Source organism: Leptomonas pyrrhocoris (assembly GCF_001293395.1).
Source record: "Leptomonas pyrrhocoris isolate H10 chromosome Unknown, whole genome shotgun sequence".
NCBI classification, from domain to species: Eukaryota; Euglenozoa; class Kinetoplastea; order Trypanosomatida; family Trypanosomatidae; genus Leptomonas; species Leptomonas pyrrhocoris.
This window is the reverse complement of record NW_015438358.1, coordinates 1,108,654-1,128,824: the sequence shown is the minus strand read 5'-3', so window position 1 is coordinate 1,128,824 and position 20,171 is coordinate 1,108,654. Positions and strand designations below refer to the sequence as shown.

The 20,171-nt window shown below is 59.7% G+C and overlaps 5 protein-coding genes across 5 annotated transcripts; all 5 read right to left on the bottom strand.

Moving 5' to 3' along the window:
* Positions 1–3: 3 nt before the first annotated feature.
* Positions 4–3,042, bottom strand: ABB37_01415 (hypothetical protein; the record flags this gene model as incomplete). The annotated part of the gene is made up of 1 exon (XM_015797898.1): positions 4–3,042. Exon 1 carries the CDS (start codon positions 2,926–2,928, stop codon positions 4–6), a length of 2,925 nt encoding a protein of 974 aa, XP_015663418.1. The 5' UTR covers positions 2,929–3,042.
* Positions 3,043–3,525: 483 nt separating this feature from the next.
* On the bottom strand, positions 3,526–6,495 carry ABB37_01414 (putative chloride channel protein; the record flags this gene model as incomplete). The annotated part of the gene is made up of 1 exon (XM_015797897.1): positions 3,526–6,495. The coding sequence occupies exon 1, from the start codon at positions 6,217–6,219 to the stop codon at positions 3,526–3,528; it is 2,694 nt and encodes an 897-aa protein (XP_015663417.1). The 5' UTR covers positions 6,220–6,495.
* Positions 6,496–7,246: 751 nt separating this feature from the next.
* On the bottom strand, positions 7,247–9,880 carry ABB37_01413 (hypothetical protein; the record flags this gene model as incomplete). Its single annotated transcript, XM_015797896.1, has 1 exon — positions 7,247–9,880. The coding sequence occupies exon 1, from the start codon at positions 9,785–9,787 to the stop codon at positions 7,247–7,249; it is 2,541 nt and encodes an 846-aa protein (XP_015663416.1). The 5' UTR covers positions 9,788–9,880.
* Positions 9,881–10,727: 847 nt separating this feature from the next.
* On the bottom strand, positions 10,728–14,828 carry ABB37_01412 (hypothetical protein; the record flags this gene model as incomplete). Its single annotated transcript, XM_015797895.1, has 1 exon — positions 10,728–14,828. The coding sequence occupies one exon, from the start codon at positions 14,826–14,828 to the stop codon at positions 10,728–10,730; it is 4,101 nt and encodes a 1,366-aa protein (XP_015663415.1).
* A 1,826-nt stretch (positions 14,829–16,654) lies between these two features.
* ABB37_01411 (hypothetical protein) lies at positions 16,655–20,097 on the bottom strand (the record flags this gene model as incomplete). Its single annotated transcript, XM_015797894.1, has 1 exon — positions 16,655–20,097. Exon 1 carries the CDS (start codon positions 20,036–20,038, stop codon positions 16,655–16,657), a length of 3,384 nt encoding a protein of 1,127 aa, XP_015663414.1. The 5' UTR covers positions 20,039–20,097.
* Positions 20,098–20,171: the final 74 nt, after the last annotated feature.

Genomic DNA, 20,171 nt, shown 5'->3' with positions numbered 1-20,171 from the left:
GTCTCACCACCACTTATCACATCCCAGCACCTCACGCAAAAAAACGGTCGCGTAAGTGGATGACGGAAGCGCAAACGACAGTCGCATGGAAGGCAATGCGGACTGCGAGTGCGTGGCTGGCGTGTCGGACAGTTGCGCCTCGGCGCGCACCTCATCGTTCGTCATCCATTCCAGAACAGCATCGCGCGGGCGCACCACCACTGCTCGCCACGAGCCCGGTACAGGCACACCAGCCACTTTCCGTTGCTCAAATGCCTGCGCCTCGGTCCAGCGAAGTGTGCGCAAGGCGTGCTCAATCGCCGCCTCCCTCCACCCCTGCCACGCAGCGCTGTTTTCCTCCCCTCCCCTAGTGCCCTCCTCTGCAGCGGCTCGATCTACTTGATATCCGCCCAAAGGTAAGTAGGACTTGGCAACAGTGGCGTAGGGAAGCGGGGGTAGACCATCAGCGGTTGCCGCTGTTGATGCTGGTGCGGGTGTTGAAGCAAGTGGAGAGTCCACACTTTCGGTTGCGCCCGAGGTCGGCACGGCGCGCCTCTCACCGTTGGCAGAGCAAAGTGGCGGCGGCCGCTGCATCCCGTCGACGATGAAAGAGGCGGCCAAGTTGAAGAAAACACTCTGCCCGGCGTGCACCCACAACGATCGCAGGTAGTAAGCCACACCCTCCGTAATGGCCTTCTCGCACAGTCGTGTCCAGAGAGCGCTGAAGGTCTGCACATCCGCGCGCGTCAGCGGGTGCTCGGAGAAGTACATGCGGTAGGTCTGACGCAGCGCGTGCGTCATCACCTGTGCGTCTCGAGAGCTCCCAGGCACAAAGCGGGCCTCCATCTTCTCTGGAAAAGCGTCGTAGACGTCAGGGCAGGCACGGAAGAGGCTCCGCACGGCATCCACCCACCGGCCTGCAAAGAGGTGCACCCCTGTGTGGTCGTCCGCGTGCTCGATGGTCTCGCCGAATCGCTGTTGGCCAAAGTAGTTGACAAAGCCGTACTCCACGCACTCACTGAAGCGCTCTTCCAGAAACGTACGAAGAGTGCCTTCTTCCTCACTACGGCATACCGGAGCATTTTGTGGCTCCTCGCACTGCGTCGCCTGTGTGCCCGCGGTGTCGCCACCCCACCCTCGCCTCTCGCCGGCCATGGCCCATCGCACGTGTCGGACCAGCACCAAGAACCAATTCCCTTTCAGCTGTCCTAAATGGACGGGGCCGCTGCGGGGTGCAGCGCAGAGCACCGTGGCGTAGCTGTTTTGCGGGTCAGCAGGCCAGCGCAGAATTATTGGAGAAGCTGGCGTAGAGGCGGCCAGTGAACTGCACCCCACCTGGGACATGGAGGGTGTCTTTGTGTTTGGAATGGAACAGCGCTGCGTGGTGACGGCCTTCTTGTCCTTCATGCCGGCCGCGCACACGCTACCGTCCTTCAGCTTGCAGTACTCCCCAACAAGCTGCCGCATCTCGGCCGTGTCCAGATTGCGCTTCCGGACAATGAAATGAACGAAATCGGAGGTGGCGCCAGAGGGGAGGTCGGCGTTAAGATCCGCCTTTGTTGCTTCCCCCTCAGCTTCTCGCGGACGCCGTACGCCAAGCAGGACGCTCTCATTGGATGGCGCAGTGCTGTCCGTGGTGTTCTTCGGACCCGGCTTTGGCGTGTAGCGCAGGACGACCTGGCCGTTATGTACTTGACATTTGATGAAAGGGTAGAAGCGGCGGAGGGCGTCGTGGACGTGGCGACGCACATCCTTGTCTGACAGCAGCGGCATCTGCTGCTCTGCGCAGCCAGCAGGAAAGGAAGGAGAAGCCTCGTCATCACCTTTATGTTGCCCATCTGTGCCCACGTCACGCGGAGACGACGTCGCAATGGGCCGCCGCATCGCTTCGGTCAGTGGGTCAAAGGACGCAAAGCACACACCTCTGTCCACACTGGCCGGTGCCACGCTGTCATCCACAGGTGTAATGAGCTGCATTTCCCGGCGTGTCGCTGCGTCGAGGCTGCGCTCCTGTCGTGCCGATTGCGCCGCAATGGCCCACCGTGCAATACACAGCGCAGCCTCCGCGCCGAGAGTGGCACAAAACAGAACGTAGTGCAAGTCCAGCGAGCACGAAAGCACAGAAGCTACGTCGTCCACTGACGGTGACGACGAAGAGGCGGCAGTGGAAGCTCCTGAAATGGCTGCGTACGAGCGCATGTGTGGAAAGCAGCGCCGCACCAGCAGATGCACAATCTGGCGCTCCTTCTTCTCGGCGAACTCGCCCAAACAGTGGCTTCCACGCCACCACGGAAAGGTCTCCGTAGCGGATGATGATGCTGTAGTCGTCGCTTCTGGTGTTGCTGCACCATCTTTTGTCTTTGACGAGGAGGAAGGCAGAACGCCTTGCGCAGACAGATGCGCATCTCGAATCAGCGCGGTCAGGTCAGCTTGCGTGAAGGTCGCGCTGACTTTCTCTTCGACCTCCGTAGCATCCCCAAACAACTGTCGCAGGGTAGGCGCACACTCCACGAGTAGCCGGTGTAAGTCGTGCAGCGCTCGCGTCGACGGAGGGGCCACCGCTTCCGCCGCGACAGACTTGCACAGAAGAGAAACGTCGCCCACGCTGTTCCCACACTCGTGTGCCACTTCCCCTCCGTCATCGTCGAGGTCAGCCGCCTCAGTGGGGTTCGTGTCGCGAGCTGACGTGGTGGAATTAAAGGCATCGACAGCAGGAAACACGTATGGGTTCGCATCAGTGCGCTGTCCAGTTGGGTCGATCTCCACCACTACAAAATCCTCTGGCAAAACCTTGATGTCGCCTGTGGCACACCTCTGCCACCACAGCGACGACGATGACGTTGCGGCATCGCCTGGAATCGTGTCAGCATCCACAGCATCATCCAAACGCCGAGCCGTGGACGCAGGACGAGAAATGAGTGAGGACGTGATGCCACACGCGTGCAGCATCCCGACGAGAGGCAGAATGGGAGGAAGAAACCTTTCTTTTCGAAATCGATTTTCAAGCGAAAGACTTCCACGAACACCAGACGTAGGTCACCTCCTGTTTTGAGAGACGGTGCTAAAGCCGAAGAGGCATCGAAATGTGAAAAGGGGCGGAGCATAATGAGGAGAAATTAAAGAGTCGGTGTGTGTGCCGGGCCAGTTGAGTACAGCTTTTGAAAGTGTCAAAGCTTCATCGGCAGCTTCTTCATCCTGCTGCGAAGATAATAACGTGCAATAACGCCGCCTTCGATAACGGGAACACAACACGTAAAAGCCAAGTTGTTTGTATTGACTACCGATAGCGCATCACAGAGTGATGAGCCGTTGCTTTGTTCAATAACTTTAAAAAGACACACAAGACATCAAGTACAGCAGAACGTTGAACATAGGTAAAAGCAACGAGATAATTCTTTTCTTTCTAAGCAATGAGGACTATCGGACGTCTCAAAGCAAGCCACAGAAAGTGTGGATCTCAACAACGGAAGCAGTCTCGGAGCATTTGGCCACGGAAGCTTAAAAAGCCCCACCTCGAAGAGGCGTGCTGTCGCGCAAGTGATCACCTTAGTGCACGTGCCACCCACCATGCGACTCCGCAGCCTGACGAGCCTCCACCTTCTCCAGCAGTCGATCCCCCACAAAGTTCACTCTCGTCAACATCCCCACCACCCGCAGTGTGCGGTCTACTACAGGCAAGTGACGCAGCCCAAGATGGCGAAAGGTGTAGTACGCCCGCGACACGCAAGCGCCATCCTGAACGTACGGCGCGCTGCGGTCAATGTAAGGGCTGAGGTCGATGTAGGAGCGAATGGTGGCGAGCGGGAGGTCCTCGGTCATCGGGATCTGCGGGAGACGATTCCAAAAGAGAAACTCCCGCACACGCTTCAGTTCCGCGTCGGAGACGTGTGTGGGAGCTGGCAGGGGTGGCGCCCACGCGTCAGTCGTTGCGGATGCCGTCGGATCCCCCCTCTCGCCGACCACGGGTGCCGCAGCATCACCGTTGCCATTGCCATCATCGCCGTCATCGCCGTCACTGTCGCAGAGAAACACCTCGTCGGACTCTCCCACTTCTCGCAGGTACACCACCCACAACAGGAGCTGCAGCTGTGTGCGCGTCACCACGCCTTCGTACGCCTGATCCGCCTCGCCAACGCGCACTACGGGAAACGCGTTATGCGTCGTCATGGTGAGCGCCTCCAGCACGTGCAGCACGGTGTCGATCGTCTCCAGATTCACTACAGGAGACGTCATGATGTCACGGGCGGTGTAGGTGTCCAGAAGGTGCATGCTCGTCTGCGCCTCCAAGAAGGGCACCGCTTTCACCTCCAGCGAGGCGTGGTAGAAGGAGTGGCAGCACTTGTCCGCGATGCCCTTCGCCAGCAGCACGCCCAGCATGATACACGTCACGTGCGATACATCCGCCGTTAGCTCCATCATAATGACGACGAGAGCGAAGGTCAGGCGAGAGATGGCGGCGAAGTAAGCGGCAGCGCCAACAAGCGCCACGACGCCCTCGTCCGCCCACTGCGGCTGGCGGAACAGCACCCCAATCAGGCGGCCCTGCACCGCGCCGATCAACAGCGAGGGGATGACCGTGCCGCAGGAGATAAACATGCCACCCGCGTAGCTCGACCCCACCACGTACACGCTGAGGTGCAACAGCAGCGACCACGCAGGGAAGAGTCCGGCGGTGTGGCGAGAAAAGAGAAGGCGCAGCAGGTTGTAGGGACTCGTCATGGTGAGGGTGGCGAGGGGATGGTGCGTGCTGGCGGGCTGCGCGCAGAACGCAGTAAACAGCTCCACGTGAAGCTCCGCCTGCTTCGCCCGCACATGCGGCGGCGTCGGCACGCACGGCGTGAGCAGCGGCAGAAGGTAACAGCACGATGAAAACAAAAAGGCAAAAAGACACGGCTCCAAGACGCGGTAGAGCGCCGTGGGAAAGAGCCACCGCCCGCGCCAACGGGAGAAGCGAACGCTGCTGATGGTGTACGCGACGGCCAGCACTCCTGACACGACGGCCACGACCGCGGTAGGGATGAAGGTGAGGCTGTAGAGGGGGGCGGTGTTTTCTGGGACGGTGTCAATGTAGAACATGGCCATCGCTGCCTCGCGAAGGTTGCCAAACGCCATGGCTGACCGATCGACCAAGTGCCAGCCCGACACGAACGAGTTCACCGTTTGAATAATCCACATGCAGGAGAGACAAGAAATAAAAACGAGCCACGCCAGCCGCACGGAGAAGTGCGTGGCCATCTCCTCCATAACAAAGAGCATGCCACCCAGTGGGCTCGAGAAGGCGCTCGTCAAGCCGCACGCGGCACCGGCAGAGATGAAGTCGCGCTGATCGCGTGGGTTACGGAAGATGTCAAAGATGGACGTCGCACTGCAACGCAGCGACCGGCTACGACCCGTCGGTAGACCCGCACCAATCAGCGACCCCATGTGGATCATCGGACCCTCCGTGCCAACGGGAAGCCCCGCACTCACCGCCAAGATGCACGACAGCGTCTTGACGACCAAGTTGCGGATGTTGAAGATGCGAGGAAACATAACGCCGTTTAGGTAAGCCATCACATCAGGAATGCCGCTGCCTGCCGCGCTCGGCATCACGAGGCAGCACAAGGAGGACAGCAGTGCGGTGATGAGCCCCCATATAACGTAAAGCAGGTAGCCGCGGAGCAAGGCCCACCAGGAGACGGTGCTCAGTACAATTGGACCAAAGGGACTGCTGTTACTGTCGCTGTTGTCATTTCCTACACGTAGCTGCGACACAGTGAAACGAGAGAAGAATCCATTCACATCACTCACAAATAACGGCGCCTCTGTGGATGAAGATGGCGGCTGGGTGTGGTTGCTGCGACTCCGCACCACCCCCTGCACTGCCTCCAGTTTCACATCGGAAAGGTAGTCGAGTGTTTGAAACAGCAGCAGCGACCAGGCGCCCACCGTCACACCAATCAGCACAAACATGAAGAGGCGCAGCCACCCTTGCGCGTCAGCCTTCTTCCGCCCACTAGCATCGATGCGTTGGACGAGAGACTGCCCCTCAGCGTAGTCAATACCCTCGTAGCGGTCCATCCGACGGCGCTCCTCGGCCGTGAAGACATGGGGACGATGTGCCTTCTCAAAGAGCGGCGCACGGGCTCGGTTAACCTCCGCATCCCCCACCACCTCGACCTCCCGCACAAGCTCGTGAAACCACGCAGCGGTGGCGGAGTCCGCCTCTCGCCTGTTGCGTGGTGCGGCAGACGAGGTCATCCTTTCCGGCTACAGCGGCTGCTGCGCCCCACAGTCACGCCAAGCCCCGTGGAAAGAGCGGGTCGCACAGCAACGTGCCACACTGCCTGTAGCACCGCTGCCTCCTCCCCCTCCTCTTTCTCGAAGCCTGTGTCGGCGCCGATGTCACGAAGGACGCTGCGTTGCTGCGTCGATCTATCCGTCGCCTTGACACGGCGGCACCTTTCCTCTACTCGTTGGATGGAGCTTGGAGTGAAGCTTCACGCATGGAATATCGGAGAGAAAAAGAAAGCAGCTAAGCGGAGTATTTCATGAATATAAAATGATTTAAGAAAAAAAGAGAAAGCGGTGGAGTTGTGAAGAGTTGCCGAGTGGGTGGAAGATGTCACAGCACGGTGGTGCCGAAAAGAAAAAAAAAAGAAAAGGCTATGCGTGTCTGTAGCACAATGGATCCCTCCCTTCTGGGTGCGTAGGTGCACCTTCACAAGTACGCACCGTGTTGCAAAAGAGAAAGAAAGATAGGCAGTGAAACGCGCGAAAGCAACGAAAATCTAGTTGGTATGCAGCAGCAGTGCCGCGAAGCAGCGTAAGATTCTCGATGCTATTTAGCAGAATCGTTGACGCGAACAGTTCGCATCGGCAACGGACAGCGCTATGCCGGCTGTGAAGAGAGGACAAATTCAAACAGAAAACTCGCCGACAGCAAAATTCGTTTTCATTTTTCCCTCTTACAGCCGTTCTGTTTTTGATGTACCAAAATAGAAAACACGACACTAAATAGCTGAAGTGGCAACAGGAAGCAAAAAGGAGAAGAAAACCTTCTGAGTGAATTAAAGAGAAAAAAAAAAGACGCCAAAGCAATAATTTGCGTGATCGTGCTGTTGGTGGGAGAGAAGAAGTGGTTTTTGCTTTTAAGAAAAAAGAAGGCCCAAGTGCTCGCTTTTCCCTCACTAGCAGAAAATGCACCCCTTGCGTCACGTGACCAGCAAGGAGGAGCCCAGCATTGATAAAGACAGCGAAACAGGAAAGAGAGGAGGTTGCCACTCCCTCATTGCGTACTTGCGGAATCAGCAGTTGCTGAAGACCGGGGGTTTTGCCCGGTCGCCGCCTTCAGCGAATTCCACTTTGCCTCGTACCGATTCAGCAGCTCCGCGAGGCTACGCAGGTAAAGGCAGGGGAAGTGCTGCAGCACAGCCTCAGCGGAGAGAACGATCTGCTCTCGCACCGCCGTCGCCGTCAAGGGAACCGCAAGCAGGTACCGCCGTCGCGTTCCCGCGGTGACGTTGTACATGGAACCCGGCACGGCGAGAACTGGCACGACTGACTTGTCCGTCACAGCAGCCGCATCCACATTTACCAGGAGAGGTGCTGTTGCGGCTGCTGCTGTGGACTCGGGAACGTTCGGACACGCCGCACCGGTGGGCGTATCGCTTGCTGCCGTGGCGATGCTGTAGGGCTTCAGGAACGTCTCCTTCAACGAGTGTACCTGAAGACGCGTTACCAAATCCATACCGTGCGTCATGGCAATGAGGCGGCTGCCGCTGCGCTTCTCTTCCTCTGCGAGCCACGCGTTGATCTGCGGCACAACGCGCTTCTCCACCACGGGCGCCGCGGCAAACGTGCAGGTGATGGTTTTGGCAAATGGCACATGCGCAGCTCTGCTCGACACGGCGGACGACTCCACGAAGGACGCTGCCTCGACCTCTGCGGCGGACGGACAAGACGGCGTTTTGGTGCGACGCAGCAGCAACGACGAGGAATGCAGCGAGGCGCGCCATGGGCCGCAATAGAGGAGGTGAAAGACGGAGGCCTGGATGCCGCCCAGGGAGTGCCCGGTGACGCAGAGGGTGTAGGAGCCGTACTGTGTGTGAATGGTGCGGAGAATGGGGAGCAACTGCGCTCCGGCCTCGACGATCGACTCATAGAAACCCAGTGGAATCGCAGTGCACACCCTCTGCGGTGTCGTCGGCGAAGTTAAACCTGATCCGTCCGGCGTGGCGGTGCTGTGAGTGGGTTCGATCATCACATTTGCGTAGCCTTCCATGAAATCCACCACCATATCCGCCGCCGTCATCGAGCCGCGAAATGACAAAACCACTCGCTGTGCGGCGTGATCGAGAAAGAGCGACCAGCAAGGCTGTCCCACTCGCAATGAGTAACGGCTCGCCACACACTCCAGCAGCGCATCCGGCTCCTCACCTTGCAGCATGCGCCGCATCGACTCCAGTTGCTCCTCGGAGTTGGCGCAGACGTACCGGCTGTGCGGCTCGGCCATCAACTTCGTCAACTCCCGTGCACTTGTGAAGAAGTTGAGTTCGTACGGCAGCCCATACGCGGCCACCGCGTAGCGTGCAAGGTAAGCGGCGATGTGCAGGGTGTCCAGCTTGCCACGGATGATGGCCCTCTGCGCGGGCGAAAGGGTGAGCTGTGTCAGGCTAGAGGAGAAAGGAGAGGGGGGTGAGGGGGACGACGCACTAACAGTTGAGGAAGTGGTGGTGGAAGTAGTAGCTGCTGGTTGCATCGACCGCCGCTGCTCTTCCCGCACACGCTGCGCCTCTGCACGGACCCACAGCCGGTATGCCTGACGGGCCACCTCACTGTTGGCGGTGGCCTGAGCCGCGTAGCGCGAGGCATCACGAGAGCGCAGCCCGCAGCGGTTCAACTGTCCCTGCACCTCCCGTGCCGCTCGCCTCAACAGCGCCCCCCATGGAGGCTTGCCGAAGACTTCGACGTGAAAAGGATCGAGGCGGCGCAGCTCAGCCACGTCGGCATCTTCCATGGCCGTGTTGGCGATGTCGGTGGAGGTGGTGTAGCCGTACCGCTCGTCACTGCTACTCTCCGTCGTCGCTCCAGAGGGGTCCTCGTCCTCGTCTTCGTCTTCGTCTACGGCCTCCTCGACGACCTCCTCCTTTACAGCGGCGGTTGCAGTGGTGTTGGTGCCGGTGCTCCTCGCCACGGCGGTGTCGGCGTGGGTTTCCTCATCGCACGGCCTCTGCAGCCCGTCACAGATGTCACACCGGTAGCACGTCTCGGTGGACTGCGGCGGGTTGGTAAGACGGCCGCTGCGACGACGCACCACCCAACGCGCCTTTAACGATGGAAGGTGGCCAAACGATGAGAGGAAGGCCGACGCGGGCGAGCTGGAGGGCGCAGTCGTGGCCAAAGAAGCAGCAACGGCGGCAGCAGCAGCAGCAGCAGCGTCGTTGGATCTGTTGTTGCTTGCCATCGATCCTTCTGTGGTGATGGTGGGCGATGCAGAGGGTGCGACATCGGTAGTAGAGGTGATGGTCGGCCTCGCGTGTCCCTGGAGTGCGCTGGCGGGGAGTGAAGTCGACTTACCGGTGCTGTCCACATACACGGTTTCCTGCACGGCGGCCAGCATGGTGGGCTCGTCGTACGGGGAGCGCTGCGAGGATCGCAACGTGAAGACCGGGTAGGCGCACGCGCACACCCGTTCGCGCGGGATCGGGGTGTGGGGAATGCGATAGCGGTAGAAGGGATGGATCCAGTCGTGGAGGAGCCCAAAGATGCGCCCCTCTGCCTTTGGGATCTCCTTGTTGGTAGGGGTCATACGAATGTGTCGAAGCATTTCTTGGTTTGTTTCTCGCTGAATCCCACAAAAGCAATTATGTTTGACTTTGATTGTTCTGTACGACGGCTACTTTCATGTGGGTAGTTTCCTTTGCACGCACACACCACCAAGAGGAGATCATTTTGGTGGAGAGAGAGAGAGAGAGAAGAGAAACGTAGATGCGCTTATGGAAAGAAGGAATTCGTGTCATGCAAGAACGGGCGGCGACGTCGGTCATGCAAGACAAAATAATGCGCTACTCCTCTGTTCTGGTGCAGCAGACGATGTCATGCCTCTTTTGGAGGTAAATCTTCCATTCATAGTGTACGCGCTTTCACGCCGATCGTGTGTTGGCTAACTCCGCGAACTGTTTCTTTAGTTGCCTTCCGGCGTTGAGTTGGAACAGCTGCAGCGTTGCTGCTGTTGCTGCGGTGTGTTTGCCTGTATCTCCCGCCCTCACTCATTCACCCACTCTTTCTCACCATCTCTCTTACAAACAAGGCAGGTGGCTCTAAAGAAGAAAAAGTTAAAAAAGCAATGGAGGAGAGCCGTGCAGAGTAGCACCCCTCTACTCTCCACAACGGTGAATACACACTGGCGCACACGGACTCTGCCTTTCGCGATCTACGAAGCGGAACTTTAGAAGTGAGCATGTCTTTGAGGGTGGAGCGCAAGTGCATCACAGAAGAACGATTAAAAAAATACTTTTTAAGAAGTGAATGGAAGCCAAAGTAATAGTACAGCGCGATGAACGCTTCTAAGAAGTGAGAAAGGGAGTAAAGGGAAAAAAAAGAGGGGTACTGGTAGACGACGTAGAAGTCCTCTAAGAAAAGAAAAATACACAAGTGCAACAGCAAATCAAGGGGGGTCGCCGCCAAGAGGATGCGAAAGGGCAAATCTAAAAGATGAGGAGAGTAACCATAACGTGGGACATAACACTCCGAGAGTTTCACACCTGTCAGTACAGATCGCTGATGGGAGCTACGCATATCTTCACGGTGTTGTCGCGCGCCAACTTGTCCGTCCGCATGAGCTCCTTGCGCTGCAGAAAGGGGTACAGACCCCAACCTTTGCCAGCCATCTCCGTCGGCCACCCTGTCACCTGCCACTCCGCCCACGTCACCTCGGAAAAGGCAATGACGCGGAAGTCCATCCGCAGTCGATGTTGCAACGGAAACACAAAGAGGCCGAGCCACTCCTCCTCCGGCGCACTGCGGCGACCGCCCACAACGGTATCAGGCCCTGCCCGTCCGTCTGCATCCAGCACAGACTGCGTGGCGAGCGGGGAGTGGGCTACTGCCGGCGCTGCTGAACAGTCGCCATTGCCGTCCAGGATCGTCGGCAGCCACGTGGAGGCGGTGGTGGCCATCATGCCGGCATTCATGCCGGGTGCGACTAGCAGCGACGACGACGACGCGGGAGCGCTATTTCGTCTCTGTTGTGTTCGATACGACGGGGGCAGCGGGGCGAGGCGCAACTCCCACTGTGCGCCGAGCAGTCGAAATGATGTGGAGCAGACCGCCTTTAGCTGACCCGGCGCAAAGTATGAAGACGCGTCTTGGATGGCCCAGATGTGGCCGCGCTGGAGGTCCTCCAGGCAGCGCAGCAGCAACCGGTCCTGTTTCGTCGACGGCGGTGGCGATGTTCGGTGTGACACGCAGGACGCGAGATCGTCGCCGACGGCAAGCTGGCGGACAGGCGATCGACCAGGCAAGAGACGGCGTGACACGTCGCCGCTGTCGAACCTCACCAGACGCGACGAAAGAGGAGACGACCGCGCAGAGTTGCGGCCCCGCACGCGCACCGCAGACTCGGTGCTGCCGTCCGCCACGCCGTCAAAGAAGGACAGCGCCGACGACTCACGGCGTGGCGACCGCTCTCGTGACGCCGAATCCTTTACGCCGCGCGTGCTCCGGCTGCTGCCGAGGTGCTCGAGCAGTCGCTTCAGCCCGACCCAGTCAACGTGGTCGTAAACCCCCTCCACCGCGTCGGCACGGGCGTGGTAGCTAGCGATGCCGTCCCGCAGCCGGCGCTCCTCCTCTTGGTGATGCTGCGCGAAGCTCTCCTCCACGCGTCGCACCAGCGGAGGTGCGGTGCGCAAAAAGTGCAGCATCTCGGGTATGCTGCGTGTCGCGCCTCGGCCGCCATTCGCTACATTGGGTGGACCAGGCGGGGCCTGCGAAAGGGATGTATTGGTGTTGTCCTGGGCGTTGTGATAGCGGGTCAGCGCCGCGCTGATCGGTGCGAGGGCCTGCGCGTACTTGCCGATGACCGCCGAGGCCTCTGCGAAGGGTGGCGGACACGTGCGCTGCTGCACTGTTTGGGTCATGTTCCGCTCCGTTTGCTGCAGTGTCTGCTTCAGCGCTTGAAAGTTCTGCTGGAGAGTTCGGAATTCCCGCTGCTGTCGCGCGAGTTGGCTCGCGTGCTCCGAGCGCAGCTTCTCCTCCGTGTGCCGATACTCACTCAGCCAGTGACGCAGCTCTTCGTATAGCTTGTGCACCTCGGCGTGCACGGCCGGCACCTGGTCGGCAGCTTCTACCACGACGTGCTCGCGATGGGCACCGATGCTGGCGCAGTACGGGCACGTCAGCTCCGCGCACGCGGTACAGTACAAAGACTGCAGCTGACGTGGGTGGATAGTGCAGAGAAACTGGTTGAAGGCAGCCGGTGGTGGTGCCGCCGGAGGGAGCCGCGGTGACGCACCAACGGAGGAGGAGCTCCGGCGCATAATGGACGACGGTGAAGGTAACGGGCCAGGAAGTGGTACAACTCTCTCACCGCTGCTGTTGCTATTGTGGTGGTGGTCGGCTGAGACGTGGAACGCAGGGATGAGGGGGTGCGCTGATGACCACTCTGTCGGACCGTAACGAGACGTGCCGCTCCTATTCAGCGGTGCACTGCTTCCCGCTATACTAGCGTTGTGGGGGTTCTGCACGCTTGGCAAAGCCCACCGCTGCGGGGAGAGGGAGAAATCGCTACGGCTGATATTGTTGTGGTTCTTGGTGGCCGCCTGGAGGCCGCTGTAGAGAAGACCGCTGCGCGCGTTTTGGTTCGCATCGCCGCGTGCAGGCAACGGTGGGGTGGGAGGGTCGAAGCCGGGATCGCCGCCCGCCCGTGGACGAGAAAGGCGCCGCGGTGACGCACGCACGGCAGAGTCTACGCGTGGCCCTGAGCCCTGCAGCGCCTCGCGCGAAGGCGACCCGCCGTTGAAGCCGTTCACGGGAGGAGAAAGTCCACCTGGCATGCGATTGACGGCGGACGGCGACGCCGCCCCCCATGGCGAGTTCTGAGCCGGCCGGACACCTCCGAAGGAACCGCCACCACTGTCGCCAAAGCGGTCTTCTCTGTGGGAAACAGGAAGAGAGGCGTTAGGGTGGGGTCGTGGCTGGGAGTGCGCACGCGAGGGTGCGACCGCGCCGCTGCCACCGCTAACATAGTCGTAGTCTCTGTCCGCTGCGTCCAAGTCGGGGTGCGGCGCCGCCGCCGCGGATGCCGCTCGCCGGGGAGTGGTGTACGCGCCTCTACTAGCGTTGGTGTTGCCGCTGACGGAGCCGCGGCTTCCGTACGCGGTGCGTGGCGTGATGGGGAGGGAGTCGGGCGAGGCTGAAAGGCTACGCGGGGGTCGGATCGGTGTACTCGTGTTCTTCTCACTGCGCTTTTGGGGGCTGCGGAACGGACTCGACGGCCACCACTCTTTCAGCTGACCTGACTGCGATGCGGCGGCAGAGGCGTGCCGCTTCTCTGCGTCCTCGCGCGCTGCCGCTGCGGCCGCGGTAGACCCTGGAGCCCGCACCGGGCTGGCGGTGGCCGATACGGTGGAGTCGAAGAACGGGAGCCGCGATGGCGGGCCGCCGGTGGGGGCGACAGTGAGTAGGTAGCGCGGTAAGGCCTGATAGCTGTGGCCGACCTGCACCTGCACAATGGAGATGTCCTCCGCCATGGCGCTCGCCGCGTCCCCCGACTTCACACTGACACGGTCGTCGCGGGTGCGCATGTAGCACACGCTGTCGTAGCCAGGAGGGGCTTTGACGATCGGCTGCGGAGAAGACCTTCTGCCAGTGGGCTCCCCAGTGAGGCTTTGATCCATCATGAAACGCCGCCCAGGCGCAACCTCGCAGAGAAGTACCTTGTGCGGCACCGCACAGGCCGGCGGGTGCTTCACGTTTGGTCCCAGCATGGAGGAGGTGAAGATAAAAGGGTGCGCCTGGGAGTCGAACACGTCCTCCACCGGCGCCGCCTGTCTACTGGACGAGGCAGCCTGTGCGTTCGTTGGCACGGGAATGCTCAAGCGCGTATCGCTCGTCGTCGAAATATCCGACCCGCCGCTCTGCGCGTGCACGACGGCTGCCATGGACCTGGGCACCTCCCTATCCAGCAGGAAGCCGTACTGCAAGACGTCCCGCACACTCCACGCGTTGTTGCTGTAGTAGAGCAGCTGCACCTTGTCCCGGCTGCCCTCGAGCCGCGTGCTGCGGGTCTCGTCGAACATGCGCGTCAGAAACGGGCAGCGGACTCGCACGGCGTCGTGGACCTCGTAACCGACGTGCTTGTTACCGAGCCAACGTGCCACGTGACGGCGCAACTCATCGTACTCGGCCGCGTCCCGTCGCGCATCGAGAGGCTCCAATTGCAGCAGGACAGTTTCTAACCAGAGCTGACCGCGATAGACGTGCGGGGGGTGCCCGGTCGCCGACCTACCGCTGGACCGCCCGCTGCGCGATGTTGCCGAGTCGTGCGCTCCCTCTTCATCAGCTTCGTCGCGCGCGCCGCCCCGCACCCGCGACTGCGGCCGCGACCTGGGTGGGCTGCTCGAAAGAATACGCCCATCCTCCTGCAGCAGTTCCCGCACATCGCGCAGCAGCTCGTACCGGTTGTGGGCATAGTTCCAGTAGGAGAGCAACTTCGCTCGTTTGCCTACTTTGTCCTCGACGAAGCGCCTTAAGCTCTCGACGTGGTGTGGGAGCGGCACGTCGGGCAACGTGAGAGGATCCGGCTCCTCATCGCAGTACACCACAAGGCGCACGTACGTGTTGGACGACGGCGACAATGCAGAGGACATCAACGCAGGTTGCGGCGTGAAGAGTAGCGCCTAAACAAAAATCTAGAGCTCAAGAAAGAACGAAAAAAAAAAATACAAACGTTTTCCGTAGAATTATTCAGCGAGAGGGAAAACTTGATTCTAATGTAAGTGAAACAGAGGAGCAGTAACGGAATGAATTCATGAAGAGAAAAGGAAAAACGCTGGCGGCTACGAAGTACGGAAAAAAACGTCGAGAGGCCCTGAAGGGAGGGAGGAAAACCACAGATCTATTCCTTCTTTGTTTTTAGACGTTCTTTAAGGCCAGGTAAGAAGTAGCATGAAGGAAAGGAGAGAGAGAGAGAGAAGTCGCCATTGCAGCAAAGCAGGTGACTTTATTTTTTAGGATTTGCTCGAGCCAATGTAGAATGATACCTCGCTTTTCGATGATCACATGAATTGCCGCCCCCACAACAGCAAACGTTCTGCGCGTCAGCCTCTGTTCACACTTCTTGGAAATTTCAAAACGGGCGTGTTACCTGCACAGGCAAAGTGGCGACGCGGCTCGTCGCTTCTCCGCATTCACGCGGGTGTTAGCGGGCTGCGGCCATTTTTGGTAAGAAGTTCCACCTGCCGCTTGGAACTCAAAAAAAAAAGGCTGGCCATCAAATGCGGCGGCGTAACAGCAGCGGAAAAGACAAAACAAAAATAAATACCTCCAAGAGGTGGAAGAAGCAATTCGCATTCAACCACGAAGAGAGCGACTTTCCGTCCCTGTCGCTACGTTCTTCAAGCCGCTAACGTCCCCACGAAGATCTCTCTCACATGACTCAGGCTCGCGCTATGGAAGCAGCGAGTGAGAGGCACCGGAGGGCAGGCGCAAGCGCCGGCACACACACGATACAGCCCACACGCCAGCACAGAACCCTTAAAAGATGAGATGAACACAACCGCAGTACACAAATTCAGTTATCTGCCGACTCGAGCGTATGCCCACTGGTCATATTAAATCAGTTAACGTAGTTGACAAGAGGGCCTCCAAGAGCGGGCACCGCTGTTTTTGTTCTAGCACGGTGCGGGCTCATACGAAGGAGAAAACGAATGGGATAGACCACACATGGACGCAAGCAGCGACATACACACGCACACACACACAACAACAACCGAGCCCCTACTCTCGCACAAAACCGCCGAAGGATGAGCAGAGATTCTTTTCTCTCTTTCTTCGTAGGCGCTCAGCACATCGTATGTTCTCTCACGTAGAGCAGTGCTGCAGGAACAAACAGAGAAGAACTTGCAGAGGAAACACGAGAAAATGGGAAACGGTTTCCCATGTCCTTTCAGAGATCACAGAAACCGAGGGCAAGAAGAGGAGGAAAAGCGTAAAGCGAGGTGAAAAGACGAAAGATCTGCCCGCCACTCACACGCCACCCGTCACGTTTCCATGCATCGACAACGAGAAAAAAGACAAAGGCTCGCCCAAAAAAGCACGGTTCTCCGGGTACCCACTTCATCCCCTGGATGTTCAGTTGCCAATAGATCCACAGAGGAAGCTTCCTCTTTTCTTCCATGCGACGCAGAGCTCTGGCATATTATTTTATGTTTTGTGCGTGGTAGCGACAAAGTTTTTTGAGAGCCAAGTTTATTGTATGTAAATGTATATTCGATTTCTTCCGTGACTGAAGGCGTAGTTTGAAGTTCGAAGGACGGACAAGTTAGAAAGGTGAAACCAAAAGCAAGTCTGTGAAAGGAGGAAATGGAAGAGAAGGCACTTACAAGTCCCGGCTGCTTTGCCGCTTGCTCAGCGCCGCGTCTACTTCCTCTCCGTTAAATCTGTTGCTGACTAACACTCACCGGGGAGCACGCAGTTAAGCTTTCCGACTCCGGCGGACGAGCGGCTTCCGGGTGGCGTGCCTCTTCTTCGGCTCCGCGGCGAGCGGCTCCGCACCGCCACCACCCTTCACCTCATTCACGACCGCTAAGAAAGTCGGCCGCGCCTGCACCGTCGCACTGCACGCCAGCTCCCTCCATCGCGGCCGCAACACCGCCCACAGCCCAGGTGGACAGTAAGGGGTAGGCCAGTTCGACGACTCCACGCGCACCGCGTCCGCCGCGTTGAGGGCGTCGACGTCCGCCACGAAGCGGTGTAGTTCGTGCAGCGCCACGAGCACCTCCAGCTGCGCCACGCCCACAGCATCCCCGAGGCGCCCAGTTGTGAGCGACTCCGCCTGCGTGTCCACCAACTTCAGCACCGTCTCCCACGCGTCAAGCGAAAAACTCGGCGTCGTGTTGCACCGACTCAGACTGCACAGGATCAAGTACAGACGCTGACCGCTTGCGGAAGGGAGAAGGCGTCGGCACACCTCGACGTACTGGCGCTCAAAGTTGATCGGCAACGCACTTTTTACAAAGGTGGGAGTTGCGGGAAGCGTCGAAACAGCAGGCGGCTCAGCGCTGTTACCGCCGCCTGGCGAAGCGCCACGTCGCAGCACGAGTGGGTGATTTACGTTGAGCGGCGCGACGTCGGTCAGCAGCAGCGCCGATCCAAGAGAGAGGCAGTCGGCGTTCGTGAAGCGCCACGTCGGCACTGCAGCCGCAGACACTGCATCATCTGCTTCGACGGAGTCGAATTTCCCCCGGTTGGGCAGCGGCCCGTCCAGCAGCTCCAAGGTTCTGTGATACAGCTTTGTGTGCGGGTGGTGGAGGCAGCGCAGCGAGCTCCACGTGCTGGCCAGCTCCGACGCCGTGAAGTCGGCAAGCGTAGCTGCCGCTCGCTCGCACAGCTGGCCGGTCACCTCATCGTGACGCAGCACCCGCAACTTCACAAAGCTGTAGAGGACGAGCGAAATGTCACGAGGAGTCGCGGCGGAGCTGCACATCTTCAGTCGAGCAATGATCTGCTGCGTCACCCGAATTGAATCGCGCAGCACAAAGGTGAAGGTGTAGAGCAGGAGCGCAAGGTCATGCACGGTGGTTATCTGCCACTGCTGATGTCTCGCGGCAGCGGCGAGGCACGGCGAAGTCGGCGCAGCCGCGGAAGACGCACCTTCGCCGCCAGCCTGTGCGCCAGGTCGGAGTCGTTCATTAGCGTCCCGTAGAGCTGACGGAGTCGACTCCACCGCCCGCCGCATCAGGTGCTCGGCGGTATGCGTAAACAACTCCAAATCCCGCACTCCCAGCCGTGCTAGCTGGTGCAGGTACTCCACCACCCGTTGCGGGGGCAGCTGTCCGCGCTGCTCCTGCACAAAGGCCACAACGGCGTGCAGCAGCGGCGAGTCGCGCTGACCGCTGCGTGCCATAATCTGAAGGGCACTCTCCACCTCTTCCGTGGTGATGGTGCGCAGCCAACGCTTCTGCGAGCCCCACTGACGGTACACACTCGGCACGAGCTCCTTTGCCGCACACGGCAGCTGCGCCATCATGGCTGTCAGCTCCAGCTGCGACGTGCGTGGCGCGTTCAGCACGGCCACCGTCATTGCTGGCATGTACTCCACGAGCGTGGCCTCACCGCCGTAGTCACGGAGGGCAAGTAATGCCTCCACTACGGAGCGCAGCTGCACGGGGCCTTCGTGGGAGGAGAGGTCGTTCGAGCGGCGCAGGTGCGCGACGAGAGCCGTGAAGAAAGCCTGTGGCCGCCTTGAGGGGGGCAGGAGTCTCACGGCGTAGGGCACGGTCTGCAGGAGGCGAGGGTGATACCAGTGATCGAGCTCACCGCCGATGGCATTCAGCAAAACTGTAATTAAGTATTCATCCTTTGTTGCGTTGGTGGGAGGAGCTTTCGAGGAGTCCTTCGCAGGTTGCGCAGGCGGCACAAACAGCGTTGCGTCGTTGAACTCGAGTGCGGTCAAGACGCACTGCGACAGTTGGTGCAGCTCCAGCGGCATGTGCCGACGACTCTCTGCCGTCGATTGCCCCGAAGCCTCTGAGGTGGCGCAGCCATGCTCGCCAGTCGACAAGGCCGGGTAGTAGAGCGCCACCAAACGCCGTAGGATAGTGTCCAGCACACGTGCGGTCATGATACGGCGGTGCTCGCACTTGCGCAGCAACTCCAGCACCCCCTGCGCGTCCGCCGCGGCCAGCGCGCTAATCGCGGCGCTTTCAAACACCTCCACTGAGTGCTGCACCGACGCGGCCGACGCGGCATCAGAAGTGCGCTCGTAAGACGTCGTCGGTGAAGATAAGGATGAGACGGAAGAGGTCCGCCGCCTGGCAAAGGACGCGCAAGACGCAACACTCCCGATCACGCCATGGTGCTGCGTCCCTGACAGTGCGGCCACGGTAGCCGCCGCACTTATCGAGCGATCCAAATTCTCTGCGTGCTGCGGCGTGGCGTTAATGACCGCCAGCAGCGACACAACGGGTTGGTGCAGCTCCTTGTAGCACTGCACCACCTGCTGCAGCAAATCTGGGGACAGGTAATTCGGCGGTTGCGACGTAATGTGGCGCTCCGCCGCAACGAAGAAGTCGGGATAGTCGTCCACCCCTTCCGCGCACAGGGCGGTGACCACGCTGCACAGCTGCCGTCCCTCGAAGGACTCCAGGTAACGGAGGCAGTGCTCGGCGAGCAAGTGCCACACCTCCTTATCCCGCACGCCGGCCCGCTGCAAGGCGTCAATCAGCATCACCACGTTGGCCCCCTGAGAGAAGAGGAGCGGCTGCGCATCGTCTGACAACGCTGCAGCAGGCGTTGAGGCAACGCCGCCACTGGCAAAGCTATTGGATGCCACAGTGCCTGTGTAGTTCTGCAGGGCGGTTCGGAGCAGCGGCAGGGCCGTGGCGGTGACGTCCTGCTGAGCGCCCAGCGCGCAACAGGCTGCCAGCGTCGTGCAGAGGTGCGGGACTGGCATCGTCGGCGCACTCCACTGCACCAGCTGCACTGCCTCGCTGGCCACGGCGCTGGTGCCCAGGTGGAAGTACGCGAGGGAGTCGAGTAGGTTGCACAGCGCAGCCGGATCAATGGCGTAGGGTGACTGCGTCGTTGACCAGTTTCCGCCCAAATTGTCCATCACGCTGCGTCCAGCCCTGACGACAGGGCTTTTGGTTGGCGCCGCGGGCGATGGCGAAGACGAGGTGGAGGATGTGGAGCTGCCTGCGTGCGTCCTTTCCATCTGTTCGTGCTTTAGCTGCTGCAGGGAGGGCTGCAAGGAGAGACGAAGAAGCTTGTTCTTAAGGGTGTCGCCGAGAACTGCATCGGGCAAGATGGAATGCACCCGACGCAGGTGGTAAATGTCGTTGATGACTCGATTCAGCATTGCAACCGTCCAAAGCAATGCAGCAAAAACTATTTATCTTCTTTTTTGCGCAGAAGACTGCCAGTGAGATCAACGAATGAACTCGTGAGTCGACGTGTCCGTGAAGAAGAGGAGGTGAGGAAGAAAAAGTCCA